This window comes from Protopterus annectens, chromosome 1.part2 (genome assembly GCF_019279795.1).
Source record: "Protopterus annectens isolate FY-2018-M chromosome 1.part2, PAN1.0, whole genome shotgun sequence".
Lineage (NCBI taxonomy): Eukaryota > Metazoa > Chordata > Ceratodontiformes > Protopteridae > Protopterus > Protopterus annectens.
The window spans coordinates 593,476,037-593,493,832 of record NC_056727.1 but is presented as its reverse complement, the minus strand read 5'-3'; the positions used below and the strand labels follow the sequence as shown (position 1 = coordinate 593,493,832).

The 17,796-nt window shown below is 41.4% G+C and overlaps 1 protein-coding gene across 3 annotated transcripts in view; it reads left to right on the top strand.

The window, feature by feature from the left end:
* Positions 1 to 17,796, top strand: part of AIDA (axin interactor, dorsalization associated) — an 857,654-nt gene that overhangs the window by 684,789 nt on the left and 155,069 nt on the right. For all 3 annotated transcript variants that reach the window (XM_044057885.1, XM_044057871.1, XM_044057878.1), the window contains one exon: positions 13,870 to 13,992. In XM_044057885.1, the coding sequence (XP_043913820.1) occupies positions 13,870 to 13,992 (123 nt within the window). The remainder of the gene's footprint in view (positions 1 to 13,869; positions 13,993 to 17,796) is intronic.

Genomic DNA, 17,796 nt, shown 5'->3' with positions numbered 1-17,796 from the left:
GCTACTTGCATTACCAGTTTTATGCACTGCCCTTTGGCTTATCTACTGCGCCCAGGGTCTTCACAAAGTGCCTGGCACCAGTAATTGCATTTTGCAGGCAAAGAAATATTCAAATTTATCCATACCTGAACGATTGTCTAATTCAAGCAGAAAACAAGGACACTCTTCTAATGCCTTGGCGTTTGTAAAAAGGGTTCCAACTTGTCTAGGGTACACCATAAATGAAAAGAAATCACAACTGATACCCTCTCAAAAAATTACATTCCTGGGTGCAAGCTTGAATACAACTACCCAGATGACTTACCTTACGTCAGAAAAGCAAATTCAATTGATGACTTACTTCAAACAGGTGGCCACAAAACCCCAGCTATCTGTAAGACAAATTCTGCAGGCCTTTGGGTTCATGGCTTCCTGCATTCTTCTAATTCCATATGCAAGACTGTATATGAGGAAACTTCAGTGGTACCTAAAAAGTTTATGGAGTCAGCATTGTCACAGCCTGGAAACAATGATTTCTACTATACCTTGTCTGCAACTAGAGTTCCTATGGTGGGCAGAGGCCTGCCACAAAAGCAAGGGACTGCCATTTACTCCACCCCCTGCTGACCAAACCCTAACTACAGACGCATCAGACTATGCTGGGGGGGGGGACTATGCTGGGGGGGGGGGGTATCTGGCAGGGAAATGCATTCAGGGCAAATGGAGCCCAAATCAAATGCACCTACATATCAATCAGAAAGAGATGCTAGCTGTACAGAATGCTCTGACAGCCTTCAAGGACTGCCTTCATCCAAGACAACTACTGATAAAGACAGACAACACCACAGTCATGTGGTACATAAGCAGGGGGGTACACATTCCTACCCCCTTTGCAGACTAGCCATGACATTGTGGAACACAGCCTTGACTTATCAAATACATCTACAAGCTCAATTCCTGCCACGAAAGCTAAATACTCTGGCAGACGAACTAAGCAGAAATCACACGAATGGAAACTGGAACCACAAGTTTTGAACATGTTGACACGCAAATGCGGGAGCCCAGACATAGATCTTTTTACCTCACCCCAGAACTATCATTTGGACAAATTCTGCACAAGAATTCATCACAAAAAAGCTTGGAAGGTGGATGCTCTATCATTCAGCTGGAAAAACCTATCAGTCTATGCTTTTCCCCCTCTGCCTCTGCTCTGCAAAGTCCTACTAAAAGTCAGACAGGACAAACCAAAAATTATTCTGATTGCTCCAGACTGGCCTCGCCAACACTGGTACCCACTCCTGCGCAATGTGTCACACCTTCCTCCGTGGCACCTGCCTCAGACACCTTACCTACTGTCTCAGCAGAACTACCAAATTCTGCATACTCAGCTTCAAACTTTGAATCTTGCAGCATGGTTAATCAACTAATTTCACCCATGACATCTCTCAGCAAACCGGTGATGGATGTCATTTTGGAGGCTAGAAGGCCTAGTACTAGAAAATCTTATGCTGACAAATGGAAAAGATTCTGTGCCTGGGACCAATCACAAGGAATAATAAGCACAGCAATGCCCAGTATCCCCCAGATTCTGCAATACTTGAGATGCTTCACAAGGGCCTATCTTTCTCTTCCATAAAAATCCATGCCTCTGCCATTTCAGCTCATTACAACACATAACCTCCCCTCTTCTCTCATCTTCTGCTAAAGCAGTATCTCAAAAGGGCCAAAAATTTAAGACCTCCCAGGAGAGCACCAACTCCTGCATGGGACCTCAATTTTGTTTTGGAAAAACTCACTCTACCTCCTTTTGAGCCAGCTGCTACTGTGGACCTAAAATTTCTCTCTTGGAAAACAGCTTTCCTTTTAGCAGTCACTTCAGCTAGAAGGATTTCAGAATTGCAGGCTCTTATGGCAGTGGAGCCTTTCATTATTTTTTATCTGGACAGGGTGGCTCTCAGGCCCAGTCCACCTTTATGCCTAAGGTGGTATCCACTGTGGCTTTTAATCAGACCATTCATCTACCAACTTTCTTCCCCAATCCACAGAACAAGGCTGAGCGGATTCTGCATTCATTGGATGTACACAGACAACTTAGATTCTACTTAAACAGGACAAAATCTCTAAGAAAATCTGAACAACTATTGGTGGCATTTGCTGCAGGGGCAGAGGGAAAGGCTATTTCAAAGCAGACTATTTCCAAATGGATAAGCCATTGTATTCTTTTCTGCTATATGCACCATGGTAAACCTATCCCCAAGGGGATCAGATCTCATTCCACCAGGGCTGCATCAACTTCTGCAGCCTTTCTCAGAGGGGTTCCTACCAGAAACATTCTAGAAGCTGCTACCTGGAGCTCAGTTCATATGTTCACCAAACATTACCATTTACCTCTCTTCTCCAGATCCAGAGCTGGCTTTGCCACTGCTGTCCTGCAGGGCCTTATAGCTGCTCCTGATGCTGTATAAACCCATCCTCCCAGCCATAGCTTTGGGATTCTATCCAAATGTAATGACTGCAACAGTGAAACACGAAGAACATAGTACAGTTGTGTACACTTACCATAAATGTAGATGTCGAGTGTATTCACAGTTGCAGTCCTGGTTACCCTCCCTCCAGCCCCCTGTTTTTTCTCTAACTATACCTCTCCTTTCTTTTACTATGATTAAAAGCCTTTTTGGTGTATTTGCTTTTGTTTGGAGGTATATGTTTTGTCTTTTAAATGTTATATATACATACATATATATATATATATAGTGCTCCCCATTTGGGGGGCACCTGACATCTGGGGCAAGAAAAACTGATGTAATGGCGTCGACTGCATGTTTTATACCCCTAACATCATGGAAGAAGGGACAACAACTGATGCAGGACCCAAGACTTTGTTACCCACTGAGGGCAACCTGCCAACAGATTACCCAGATGTAATGACTGCAACAGTGAATACACTCGAACATCTACATTTATGGTAAGTGTACACAACTGTACTTTCCATTCCCTCTGCTTCCCCTCCAGAAGATTTTTCTTTTGGTGAAACCTTGTATACCCTTAGGGAGCATTTCCGCTGGGAAAGCCAGGACTATTCTGAGTCCAAAAAGAGACTTGGGGAATTTTTACTCCTTCCTCAACACAGGCCTCTAGCTATCCCCTCCTGTTCTGGAGATTGTAGATTATGTTTCCTTGGATTCCAGCCTTACCCCAGACACTTATCCTCCAGCTCCCAGAGTACAGAGTACCTGACTCTCACAAATTCCTCTTCAAGAATCCTACTGTGGATCCAGAGACCATTTCCCAAGGACCAAAAGGCATTAAGGCTACTACTACAAAAAAATCCTACCCCTTCTGATAGGGACTCTAGAGCTTTAGACAGATGGGGTAAGAAGGTATACACTTGTGCTACTTTGGCCATTAAGGCTTTAAATTGCCTGTTTCATATGTTGACTGCAACAGAAAATGATGTTGATTCCTGACTGTGCTGAACACAAAGATTTGCAAGAGTTAATGCTTTCTGCTGAACAAGTTGGTAAACATACCTTGCAATGTGGTTTTGATGCTTTAGAAGCATCTTGCAGGGCTACTGTCACTGGGTCTGTACATAGAAGGCATGCTTGGCTTAAAGAACAAAACTTCCCAGATCATGTTAAAGCTAAATTACTGGATGTACCCTTAGACCAAGACCTCCTTTTTGGCAACAAAGCAGAAGAAGTCCTCAAAAGGATGGATGAAAAAGCTAAATCTATGCAAACTGTTAAAGATTTCTCACAAGTACAGCCTCCTACATTCAGTAGACATTGGCCTTCAAAGAACTGGTCCTTTCCAGTCCCTTCCAGGCCTTCTTAGTCCAAACCCAGGAGCAGCAGACCACCAAGACTTCTGTCTCAGGCTATGCACAGATCTAAGCAGTGGGGGGCTCCCACTTCCAAAGCAGGGAGTAGTAAGCCACTCCCCTATGGAAAAATGGCACAATGATTTATCCTTAACTCTTCCAACCATGCTCAACTACTTGCTCCCTTAGGAGGAAAGCTCGCACTGCATGCAAAAAACTGGGAACTCATTACCCAAGACAAATGGGTTTTAAACATAGTTTCCCTAGGATACAGATTTCCATTTCCACTCTCTCCCAACCCCAAGTGGATGGCCAGACCTCCCCCCAAATCAGTAGGCAGGGGCCCAAAAACAAGTGCTCTCTCTCCTCGGTATCAGGGCTATTCAACCTGTCCCAGCAGAAGAAAGGGGACAAGGTTTTTATTCAAGACTGTTCCTGGTTCCCAGAAAAGAAAACTCCTGGTGTCCAATCCTGGACCTGTCTATTCTCAACACCTTTCTGGTGGTTCCAAAATTCAAAATGCTAATTCTTCAACAGCTTCTTCCTATGCTAGCCAAGGATGCCTGGCTGGCAACCCTAGACGTAAAAGAAGCTTACCTGCACATCCCAGTAAGGGAATCCTGCAGACAATACCTACGTTTCAGGGCGGGCTCCATGCACTATCAGTTCTCTGCACTCCCCTTTGGCTTATTTACTGCACCCAGGGTATTCACAAAGTGCCTAGCTCCAGCCATTGCATTTTGCAGGCAGAGAAATATTCAGATTTTCACATACTTCGATGATTGCCTGATTCAGGCAGAAAGTCAGGACTTGCTATTACAACACCTGGCTTTTGTAAAGAGACTTCTAACCTCACTGGGGTACACCATCAACGAGAAGAAATCACACCTAGTACCCTGCCAAGAGATTGTATTCCTGGGAACAAGCTTGAACACAACTTCCCGGATGGCATTCCTCACTCCGGAGAAACAAGTTTGACAACCTACTTCCACAAAAACCCAGCTATCTGCAAGGAAAATCCTGCAAGCCCTGGGGTTCATGGCCTCTTGCATTCTGTTAATTCCATATGCAAGACTGCATATGAGGAAACTTCAATAGTATCTAAAAAGTATATGATGTCAACATTCTCAGGACCTGGAAACAATGATTCCTATCATTCCTTGTCTAAGGGCAGAGTTCCTTTGATGGGAAGAGGCCTGCTACCACAACAAAAGACTCCATTTCACTCTACTTCCTGCTGCCCAAACCCTAACAGCAGACACACATCAGACATGTGCATGGGGGGGGGGGGCTCACATGGCAGGCCAATGCATTCAGAGCAAATGGAACACAAAACAGATGCACCTGCATATCAATCAAAAAGAAATGTTAGCTGTACAGAATGCTCTGACAGCCTTCAAAGACCTTATTCTTCCAGGACAACCACTGGTAAAGATGGACGACACCACAGTTATGTGGTACATAAACAAGCAGGGGGAAACCCATTCCTACCCATTCTGCAGAACTAGCCATGGCTCTCTGGAACACAGCCTTGAGCTACCAAGTGAACCTGCAAGCTCAATTCATACCAGGCAAACTAAATTCACTGGTAGATGACTTGAGCAGAAATCTCATGGACCCACACGAATGGAAACTGGAACCCAAAATATTCAAGCTCTTGAGGAACAAATGGGGGACACCAGAAGTAGACCTGTTTGCCTCCCCTCAGAACTACCAGTTGAACAATTTCTGCACCAGAACTCCCCACAGTCAAGCTTGGAAAGTGGATGCCCTGTCCTATACCTGGGAAACCCTCTCAATTTATACCTTTCCTCCTCTGCCTCTTTTCTCGAAGGTTCTACTAAAGATCAAACAGGATAAGCCAAGGACAATCCTGATTGTCCCAGACTGGCCATGCCAGCACTGGTACCCCTTTATGCGCAGTGTGACAGTGCTGCAAACATGGCACCTGCCTCATACCCCTTCCCTGCTGTCCCAGCAGGCGGACTAGATTCTGCACCCTCAGCTTCAAACCCTGAACCTTGCAGACTGGCTAATTCCCTGAGCTCATCTCTAATGACCCTCAGTAAGCAGGTGCTGAATGTCATTCTTGAGGCAAGGAGGCCTAGTACTAGAAAATTCTATTAAGAAAAGTGGAAAAGATACTGTTCCTGGAGCCAGGCTGAGGGGATGGGCATAACGGTGCCCAGTTTACCTCATATTCTAGATTATTTAACAGAAATGCTCAACAAGGGCCTTTCTTTTTCTTCAATTAAGATTCATGCCTCTGCCATTTCAGCACATTAGAATACTGAGCCACCCTTCTTCTCTCATCCCCTGCTAAAACAATTCCTTAAAGGGGCCAAAAATTTAAGACCCCCCCAGGAGAGCTCCCACTCCAGCCAGGGACCTTAACTTTGTATTGGAACCCCCCCCCCCTTTGAACCAGCTGCTACAGCAGAGTTGAAATTCCTTTCTTGGAAAACAGCCTTACTTCTAGCCATCACTTCTGCAAGCAGAGTGTCTGAACTGCAGGCCCTCATGGCAGTGGAACCCTTCATTATCTTCCATGTGGACAGGGTTTCCCTCAGGACTAATCCATCCTTTATGCCCAAGGTGGTGTCTAGTGTGGCTCTAAACCAGTCCATTCATTTGCCTACTTTTTTTCCCTAAGCCTCAAAATGAGGGGGAAAGGATACTGCAGTCTCTGGATGTGCACAGACAGCTTAGATTCTATTTGGACAGAACTAAGCCTCTCAGAAAATCTGACCAGCTGCTAGTTAGCTTTGCTGCAAGGGCAGAGGGGAAGGTCATTTCAAAGCAAACCATTTCCAAATGAATAGCCCATTGCATCCATTTCTGCTACAAGCACTATGGAAAACCTACCCCACGGGGATAAGATCACATTCCACCAGGACTGCATCTACCTCTACGGCATTTCTCAGAGGAGTCCCTACCAGGGACATCCTGGGAGCTGCTACCTGGAGCTCTCTACATACTTTCACCAAGCATTACCACCTGCCTATCTTTTCTAAATCCAGAGCTGGATTTGCCACAGCAGTCTTACAAGGCCTGATTGCTAGCCCTAATGCTTTTTAACTGCTTCCACCCTTCCTTAGCTTTGGGAATCAACCTAAATGTGATGACTGCAACAGTGAAACACGAAGAACATAGTACAGTTGTGTACACTTACCGTAAATGTAGATGTTCGAGTGTATTCACTGTTGCAGTCCTAGTTACCCTCCCTCCAGCCCCCTGACTTCTCTTGGCTCTACGTTTCCTTCTTGTTTGGCATATATTATATCATGTGTATTTGCTTTTTGCTGGGGGTGTCCCATACCATATAATTGCTCCCTATTGTGGGGGCACCTGACATCTGGGGCAAGAAAAACTGATGTAATGGCGTTGGCTGCATGTTTTATACCCCAAACGATCTGACGTCATGGAAGATGTGACAGCATCCGATGCAGAAATCTGAAGACTCTGGTATTCAGGCCGGCTGAGGGCTACCTGCAGGCAGATAACCCAAATGCGATGACTGCAACAGTGAATACACTCGAACATCTACATTTATGGTAAGTGTACACAACTGTACTTTAGCATTGCCACCTCACAGCAAGAGGTTCTCTGGTTCGATCCTCAGCTGGAGTGCCTTCTGTGCGGAGTCTGCATGTCTTCCCTGTGGTCGCTTGGGTTTCCTTCAGGTGCTCTTGTTTCCTCCCACATCCCAAAGACATGCTGTAGGTTGATTGGACACTCTAAATTGGCCCTAGGCGTGAGTGCGTGCATGTGTGTGCTTTCTGTGGAAGGTTGGGTACCAGGCTGGAAACTCGACACTGTAAAACTCTACTGCCAGTCATGAGCGGACAAGGTGATCTGCTGTGGCGACCCCTAACCGGGAAAAGTGAAAGAAGAAGAAGTTCAGTGCTAGAGAGGTTAAAGAAGTCTGGCATTATTTGGAAGACCATTAGAAAGTGTATGTAACAGTTTATAGGAAAATGTTCTGTAAGACTGTTTTGTGGATGTTGTTACATAGCAAACTGGCTGCCAGATCTGAAATGCAGTATAAGGTTAGGCAGGAAAGACTGTAATGATCAAGGTTGAGGAAACGTAAGTGTGATTTTTGGATTGTAAAGGACTGAAAGTTTCTGGGAAGCAATCGAAGGAGTGTGTGGATGTTGAAGTTTAAACATCATAAAATATTTTCTCTGCCATTTTATTGGTTGACTGATTTGTAGGTACTGCGGCACTAGTTTTCCTCGCAGTTTATATCATGTTAATTGTATAATGTTCTTTGTGTGTGTACTGATATGGTACAGGATGTGGGTCATGTCATTGTAATTTGTTTATGGTTGATGGGGATGGGATGTGTGCAGCATTAACAAATAAGATATGGGCTAGTGTGGCACAGTGTCCAAAGTGCTGAAATATATATGGAATTGGAAAATGAGTAATTCTTCAGGGGAGGTACTTAATCATGGAAGCTAACTTTTGTTATGTGATATATATTTGTAATATATATTGTTCGTAAAACATCACTCACAGACACAGTTTCTGCTAAGTGCAATGGGATCTTTAATGTCCAGCTAAGCTACCACAAAGTCAGGCAGCTGTGGCCTTGTTTAACATCTCATATTAAGGACTGGTACATCAGGAGTGTGGCATCCCCTTCCCCCACATGCTGCAGTGTAATGTCAGAATAGGTCTCCCAAATATGCAACAAAATCTAGAAGATTTTGGATTTTTGCCTGGAAATGTTTACATAGGTATTTTTATACAACAAGTAGACTCCAGAGAATTTTTCCTCAGGCAGACAGTAAATGTTGGAGGTGTGAAGGCGAAATCAGAGGTAATTGGGAACATATTTTCTGGGAGTGTGGTGACTTGGCAGACTTTAAGGATTTCCTGCGGGATGCACTGTCGGAGATGCTGGATGCACAGATTGGCAACGGAGATGATTTTTCTGAGCTGTCTGAATTGCCTAGACATGATAAGGTCTTGCTGTGGCTAATAATGGTGGCTGCCAAAAATGCAATTACTAGAAAATGGAAGTCAAAAACTAAACCAACTATACTGGAGGTAGTGAATATTGTAACAGAGATAAAATAACTGGAACTGAGATCTTTTGAAATGGGTAGGAGCAAACTACATAGGAAAAAATGGGAATTGTTGGAACATTACATACAAGGGAGAAATGAGGTATAAAAGTCAACAGGACTTAAATGAACTATGTAATGTTTGAGTGAGAAGGATTGGGTAAGTTGTAAGTGAAGTATAATGTTTGCAACTGGGGGTGTGTCAGTATGGTTTGTGTTGTAAAATGCTTGCGACTTGGATTGTGTTTGTGTGGTTTGTTTTCATTTATAAAATGTATGATTGCCTGTGTAGTAAGTGATGGTTTAATAAATATGTTTCTTGTTTAAAAAAAGGCAGGAATTTAATAATTTATGTAATGTTGCTTAGGTTATATGATATATAGCAATATTTGTGAAGTGTAATGTTTGTTATGTTATCTTCTCTTCAATATCTTTATTATCTTTAATAATTATATAATAATAATTATAATAATAATCTTTATTAATGACTTCCACAAATCTATCCTTTTCTCTAGCATTATCCAATATGCAGATGATTCTACTATCATCTGCTCTGCCTCTTCTATCTCCACCCTACAAAAACTTACTCAAGACGCCTTCTCTTCCACAGAGCAATGGATGCTTTGCAATCATCTAGCTCTCAATGCCACCAAGAACAAATTAATGTTATTTACTCCCTCCAAACTCCCTCCCCCCAACATAAACTCACTCTTAGTTACCAGTCAAAATAACTCTCCTCTTGAAATAGTGTCAGAGACCAAACTTCTTGGGGTCCACATTGACAACCAACTAAAATTTAATTTCCACCTACAAAAGAACATCAAAAAAAACACATCAAAAACTTGGCATGCTATATAGACAAAATGCCTACCTCACACCCACCACTAAAATCACTCTAGCTACTTCCTTCCTCATTCCCTCCCTCCTCTATGGTGCCCCACTACTTACTAATCTTCAGTGCTCCTTAAAAAAACAGCTCACCTCTTGCTATAACAAAATTGCTAGATTCGCTACCACCCATAAGTCTTCCACTCACCACTGTCTCTCCCTCCATAAACTAAAATGGTTAGAACTTCCCAACTATCTTGCTTACACTCAACCAACTCTAGCCCACAAGCTTATTCTAAACCCCTCCAACTGTCCCTCCCTCTCCTCTGCCTTTAAAATGCACCATCCAAATAGAGTTCTAAGGTCTAATAATCAAAATCTACTAGAGATCCACAAACTGAATCATCCCCAGGCGAAAACCTCCTTTCCTTCAGCCTTGCTCACCTCTGGAACTCCCTACCACCACACATCCGCACTACCTCTAACCACTCTACCTTCAAGAAGTCACTTTTCTTACACCTAGCATCTCAATGGGAATGCTCTTGTACCCACCCTACATAACCAACTCTACCTTTGCCCTGTACTAACATTCTACTCTATTCATCTACTATGTTTGTTCATTAAAATGCATTTATGTTTTGCTTTTATTCCTTCGTTAGCCTGTACCAATATTGTCACTGTCAAATGTTAAGTACATTTATGTTTTGCTTATGTTCTTTTATAGTATGTACCTACATATTTACTGTCAAATGTTAATGTACATTATGTTCTTTTTTTTGGAGCTTTTCTCCCCGGGACTCCATTAAAAACGGGTTCTTCAATGGCCCAATGGACTATCCTGGTAAACCAACTGCAATAAATAAATAAATAAAATAAATGTTAATATAGTTTAATTACCTTTATATGAATGTAAATTTGCCTGTGTCACAAGTGATAATTCAATAAAGGTGTTTAAAAAAAAAAAAAAAAAAGGGAATAGGTACCTAAATCTAAGTTTCAGTGTTGCTTTCTCTTAGGATCAAAGCAGGTTACTAGGCTAATGGCCATGGGACCCTTACAATCCTAGCCAAGATTGTATCCCCAAAAAAAAAACTCAGTCGCCCCCCCCATGAGGAACACAGGTGGAACCCTGCGACAGGTTTGTGGTTCCCCATCCACTCATAAAGGTTGCACTTGAAGAGGGTCAGTGAGGTACTCTCATATTAGTCAGACATTTTTGTATATTTTAGCTGCATTACATTCTCCTGAAATGGAGTTTCCTAGTTGAGAAGTGCAAATAAGTAAATTATTTAAAGTTTAGACATGTTTTATTTCATTTGTTTTTCCATTTATTTTTCTGATGCCTGTGCTGTCCTATTCAAGGTCAAAGGGGATCTGCAACCTACATACAAACGCACAGACACACTGTGTCACAGACACCAAATCACCTATATGTATGTGGGAAGAAATAGCAAACCCCAGCAAAAAAAAAAAAAAAAAAACATCCAGACATAAGGACATGCAAACTTCACAATGATGCACGTCACTGGGAACTGAAGTGGAGAACTAAGCACTGTGAGGCAGTAAAAGTGGGCACTGGATATCACTGTGTGTCAGTCCTGGTTGGTCCTCCATCCCTTTAATTAATTCTGGATGTCAAGAGCTATGTAGGTAGAAAGGATTTTATTTTCTCACACTTAGCAAGGTAGTCTTGCTAACCTGCTCTGCCTTTGACTTTGTCAGTTCATGCACTGGGTACACTTGAACTCTTTACCTGTTGTAAATGTCCTAGAGGTAAATTGGATACCTTGTCCTCTTACTCCTCTTTTTGTATCAGTGATAGAAGCAGAACTGAATAGGTTGGGGTGGGGGTGTGATAAAGGATAAGGAGTAGTGGCATATATAGCTCACACTTTGTATCCTTACAACTAACATTTTATAAATTGCTGTGCTGCAAAATAGGTCATAAATAGTTAACGTATAAAAATAAGTAGTTAATCTTTTGTAATGTTAATCTTTGGCTGCAGAATCTTAAGTAGTTTTACTTAATAGTGCTAAAAGATGAGCAGCACAGGAAAAAAAACTTTATGGTGATAGGATGGCAGGCAGGTGTATACAAGACTTATCTGGAATGCAGTTTCTTAAAGAACAGGAATGGTAATTCGAGAGGTGTAACTAAATGAATTATCTATACTTCATATGTGGAATGACTGCTTGTACCAGTGAAATAATTGTTTTGTGCTTCATGTCAGATGTATTTTACAATTTGAACAGTTACTTCATCTTATTTTACTAGTTTTTACTTCTTAGTACTTTAGTGCTAGTATTCTACTTCAGATTAAACTTCTGTGCAGCAAATAAATTATAATTTGCTGTAGTAAATACATGCCGTGTGAGAACGATGCTTGGTAATGAAATGGAAAAGGTTGAACATTTGAGAATCGTTTGTCTTGAGCAGCATTTTGGATTATCTTTTTAAGTAGAGAGCTAAAAAACATTCTACAGCTGATGAATACGGGACCCAACCAGAAAAAGTCTTAACAAAATAAAAAACATCCATATAAATGTACTTGGAAGACTCTCTGTATAAAGGCATCTTGAGAGATATACAAATTCCCCCTGAAAATTAGCATTTCAGCAAAATGGCTCTTGAATGCACAGTGATGCATGTTTTATTAAGGCTCTCGATCACAAAGCCAAACTGTACTAGTCATTGACATTTTTTTTAATGATTTAACTACTTTCCAATGCATGGAAACACATCCGTTTACAGAGCCATCCTGAAATCAGCTCCAACAGAATACTCCCATTTGAATAGAGCTCGAGCTGCCTTAAAGACCAACAGAGTTACCTAAGGTCCAATAAAGAGAAGTTGCATATTCGTGCATAATGCATGGAGATTTACTTCTTAGGTTTTTGTTTAGATTTATATTGACCCATTGGCTAATCAAAGCCACTAATGCTTTTCTACTTGGGATTGTCTCTCCCAAAACATGAGTCTCCCTTGTGATGTGCATGGTTGTTTGGTCTGTGGTTCTCTTCTCAGAAAACACATGATCATGAGTGCAGGCTGCTGAATGACTTTCCTAGCTTTTTCTCACACTTAAAACTTATTTGTGATGTCAAATCCTTTGTGAAAATGATGGACCTGCATGAGGTATACAGTGCTCTTCTCTACTGCAGGAAAATGTTCTTGCAGAGCATTTGCAGGACATTTATATGAAGGGCTCTGGCACACCTTCACAAGCAATTTTGTCTAAATGTATAATATAAGTAAACAGTATGTAAAGGATGACACTGCATTTGTTTCTGCAGATGCAAGCCATACTGAGTCGTAGGATTCTGGGAATGAGGGGGAAAACTTTCACAGCAGTAGTTCTGATAAGGGATCCTACTCATATTTTAATTTACTAATAAGGGGATTGGGAGTGCATGTTTTATAATTTGACGAAGAATTGGTGGTGCTTTTGCCACTCTTCTGTTATTGGTTTATAGTGAGTTTATTAGACTTGGTTTTCAGTGGTCTTGCCAATAGTGCTTCCTCCTCTTTGGCTGTCCACTGGTAGCCTGTTTATTTAAGTCAGGTGTACTCTGCATTTGAAGCATTCAGACTAATCTTCTTGGGGAAGACACTGCATCTGATTGTACTGTTTTTTTGCTCCCTACCAGAAGAACTGTGAAAGTCTAACTCGTAGAACTATGAAAAATAAAGTGTAATTTCCCCAAAAAGGCAATGCAAACGTTGCTACTACGTAATTAAAGTGCACTTGTAAGGGGGTTGCTCCCCTCCCCCTACACCCTCCTGATGAAAATAGTAATACTAACTGCTAGGTTGCTGTACCTCAAAATATCTTCCAAAGTACTGCTACTTCAGAGTTTATATATATTCTCTTTTCATTCACTTGCAAGCTTACAGTAGTTAAACAACAAGCTCCCACTTTTCAGCTCCACCACTGGTTTGAAAGGGTTTCTTTTTGGAATAACATAATATGTTTTGCTGCAGTTAGAAGTAGATGCATTCCCCTTGGATGGTTTTAACAAGCTTGGGTCCATTAAGAGTCAGAACTAGAGATGTGCCATACTTTTGACTTGGGGGTTTACTGTAGGAAGAGAAAGCATTGCAATGTTAAAAAGTGGTAGTAATGCTAAAGTGAACATGTAATACAGCATACTGTCTTGTTTCAGGTACCTTATTACCAAGGTTACCATCTGAGCCTGGGATGACATTACTCACTATCAAGATTGAGAAAATTGGGCTTAAAGATGCTGGGCAATGTATTGATCCTTACATCACAGTTAGTGCAAAAGGTAATGGTGCCAGTTTTCTTTCCCTGCTTTAAGAGATGACTTTTTATTGGAGTTCTTTCCATGGTTTCTGCTTGCTGTTTAAAACTAGAAATTGGCATGTAAATGTACTTGCTTGCTTTCCTTAATTCTGTGAGTCAATTCATTGCAAAATAGTGAAAATACTCTGTTTAGAAAAAACATGTGTGAGACAAACAAAAATAACTCTGGGATTTGTGAGCAGCAATTTGTTGATTGCTGTTAAGTGCAGTGGCGTTTCTTTATCCCATATAGCACTATTTTGACACTGTATATTTCTTGATCTCATTTATATACTTGACAGTAAAACCCGATGAGCACACTGAGATGAATGTGCCCCCCCACCCCCCACCCCACCACCACCACCATCATGTGTGTCCTGGGAGGAAGGAAATATGCATCAGAGCACATGGGCAAATGACAAATAAATGCAAAACTGTTGATACAGTGTCAGTAGTGCATGTTAAAATTACTAATACATAATTACTGAGCGTGAACTAATTTTCAGGTTCAAATTAGAATAAGAATAAGGTCACCAGATTCAGTACAAAGGAAAATCAGTAAAAGTAACAGTAAAGAATATGGAACAGAGTAAGGCATTTAAGAAAATGCACACACGATAGAGGAAGAACTTGCACATTAAAATTTTATTATAAATTTTAAGAAGGGAATGTTTAATTTGAAAATAAATTTTGTAGTAGACATAGTTGGATTGCTGCTGCTGGCTTCAGTCTGTTAGTTTGGAATTGCCAGTAGTCTTCCTGAGAGACCAACCACATGTTGAAGACATCTGCATTTAGTAACTGTTGGGATTTCCCCTTCTGGTACCCAGCTTAACACAGTTCTGAAAATCTCCAACTGCCACACTCAAGAGCATAAGAATCTCCCATGAGTGCATGTCATGGCGTCATGCACTGGGCTAGAAGGACACACCCGAGTCCCTGTACTACTTTTTCTTTTCTGCTGATTGCATGCTTCAAATTCAGTTCCTGATGTATACCATTAGAAAGTTCCATCCTTTGAGAACAAATGCTTAATGTCACCACAGCTTGTGGCATTGTGGCAGACACAGTCAGTGACCACCCGTTTGCTGTTTGGAATTGATCCAAGATTCAGAAACCACATTGGTTCATAAGTAAGTACTAGCATAGCTGCCATTGCGGGCCACATTAAGCCTAACTAATTTCCCTTTTCTGCTCAAAATAACCTGTCCCATTTGGTTATAGATGGGCCTTATCCATCCCGTGGTCAATAATTATATATTATCCCTATTGAGAATAATTAGGATCATACCATAGGTAATTTCAAGGGACCCATGCATAGGATAAAGCATTTAGGAGCTGCTGCCATCTCTTAGTAGTACATGGGGCAGTCCTGGGGTAAATTTTTTGTTTCCCATCCATAGATCTAAGTTGTGCTTGCAAATGTACAGGGATGAACTTTGTTTTATGTGGATGGGAAGTCTGTGTCACAGCAGCAGTGTCCTCTACAAGGTATAGATATCTGTCCAAACCATTCTATTGATGTTGCAGAAGAGGTTTAGATCCCTAGACTGAATTTTTCTAATGATATTTTGCTTGAAGATGTGCAGTAACTACATCAGTAATGGGTCAGAGGATGCCTTGTATGCCAGACACAGTTCAGTTCACCTCTTAGCAGTCTGTTGGATACCGAGTATAGTGTCAGGGCTTTGAGTCTGTCCATGAAGGAAATCTTGTTTAGGCTTTGTATCCTTTTAGTAAGGTACCTCTGTAGGCATTCCAGATATCACATGTGTCTGGATAGACACATGCCAAAAGAGGCATTATATTCAATCACTGGCCAAATAAGGGCTGATAAAAGTGGACAGTGACACCCCTAGATCTAGGAACAATCCCTTTGTTTATTGGCTGTGCAAAATAGAAGGATTTTCTTAGAACAGACAGTTGTTGGTCAAAAGTCAGGTCACTATCCACATATGTTCCCAAGTCCCAAACAACTGGGTCAACTTTTAAGGTTGTATTGTCAATGTGGTAGTTCTCTGTGGTAGATGACTTCCCAAAGGATACAGTAAAGCATTTTTGGCAATTAGTTTCAGTCCATAATTTTGGCACCAGTTATTTATTTGAGATAAACTTTCCTGTAGGGTAGCTAAATTATTTGAGGGGTGTCAGTGACTGCTTCTAGCTTTCAGTCATCTGCAAACATAGTCAGACACAGCCCTTTGGTATTAGCTTTTACTTCAGAACAGTAAATGCTAAACAGGAGAGGTCCTAGCACAGAACCCTGGGGGCACCGCAAGTGACTGGTCTCTTTGTGGAGGTAACTTCACCTGTTTTGATTATCGGCATCCTGTGAGCCAGTTGGCAATCTAATGGGTGACATACAGGTTTATTCCCAGTTTATTTAGCTTTTCTATTCTGCCTGAGTGGGGAATTGTGTCAAAAGCTTTGGCCAGATTGAGGTATGCAGTGTGTACCATTTTGCCTTCATCCAGCTTCAGAAAATCCACGTGGGTATGTAAGCATGATCTGCCCTTGATTAATCCAAACTGAGACTGGTCCAGTGTTCGGAGGTTCCCTGTGTCTTGATTGATTAGTTCAATGATAAGTCTTTCCATGGCTTTGCATATGATGCTGGTCAGACTTATGGATCTGTAAATGCCTGGGTCTGTGAAAGATCTTCCCTTATGCAGGAGAATGACTGTAGCTGTTTTCCATTCGTTTGATTCAAAACCTGTACTGTGGCTGAAATCGAATAGTGCTAAGGGTGTGGATAAATCATGCTTCATGTTATTTAAGATGCTTCCAGGAATATTGTCAGGACCCATCAATGCAGTATTTTAACTTTTGATAGCATTTTTAGGACTTGGTCTTGTATAATAGCTGGAAGTGAGCCAGTTTCAGGGATATCTTGAGGAACAGACTGAGGGGAGAGAGGGGAAAAGTTAGAGCTAAATTTATCGGCATTAGGTTTGCTATATCTTAGGCCTCAGTGTAGGTAACGTCATTCACAATCAGCTCAGCACATGGTGCATTGTGCTTTTAAGATTACAAACATAACTAAAAAAAATGCCTTGTGAATGCCTTTGGCTTGGGTAGCTATTTTAGCCTCAAACTTTGCTATGGTTGATTTTATCATTGCTCTTGAGTTTGTTGTTTGTTTATTTCAGTGACAGGAGCTGTAACATTCTGGGATTTACTGTTCTTACTTTTCATCAAAATTATTTCCTTTTATTGTAAAGATTATTAATATTATGGTTCCACCATGTGGGTTGTTTCTGTGGTTTGTCCTGCACTTGTTACTACAGTGTACAGTTGTATCTGTGCAACTGCTTATTTTTCTGTGTGTTCAGTGGAGTTAACTGGGTTTGGTGGGGATTTGAAGCTTGCCAATGTATCACGTAGGAGTAGGTAGTTTGTCTTAAAATAAATTTCGAAAGGTAACTTGGGGTGGAAGGGATCTTTGGTTTCTCTGGTTTCATATTTATTTCGAAGGAGACTGCTTTGTGGTCAGACCTAACAAGTGATGAAGATACACAAGGGATGGTGCGAGATGCTCTCTTTTTAGTAAGGACAACATCCAAGGTGTTATTCGCCCTAGTGGGTACTCTGACTGATTGTTCCAGGGTATTTGTATAACAAATTCCAGGAATCTCTGTGCTTGTGCACTAATGTTGGTGTACTTTCCCATTCAATAAATGGATAGTCTACATCACCTAAGAAAATGGGCTTGGGTTTAATACCACGTGATCCTAGTTTCTGTAGATAGGCATTGTGGCTTTCTTTTGTCATAGGAGCTCTATAGCTA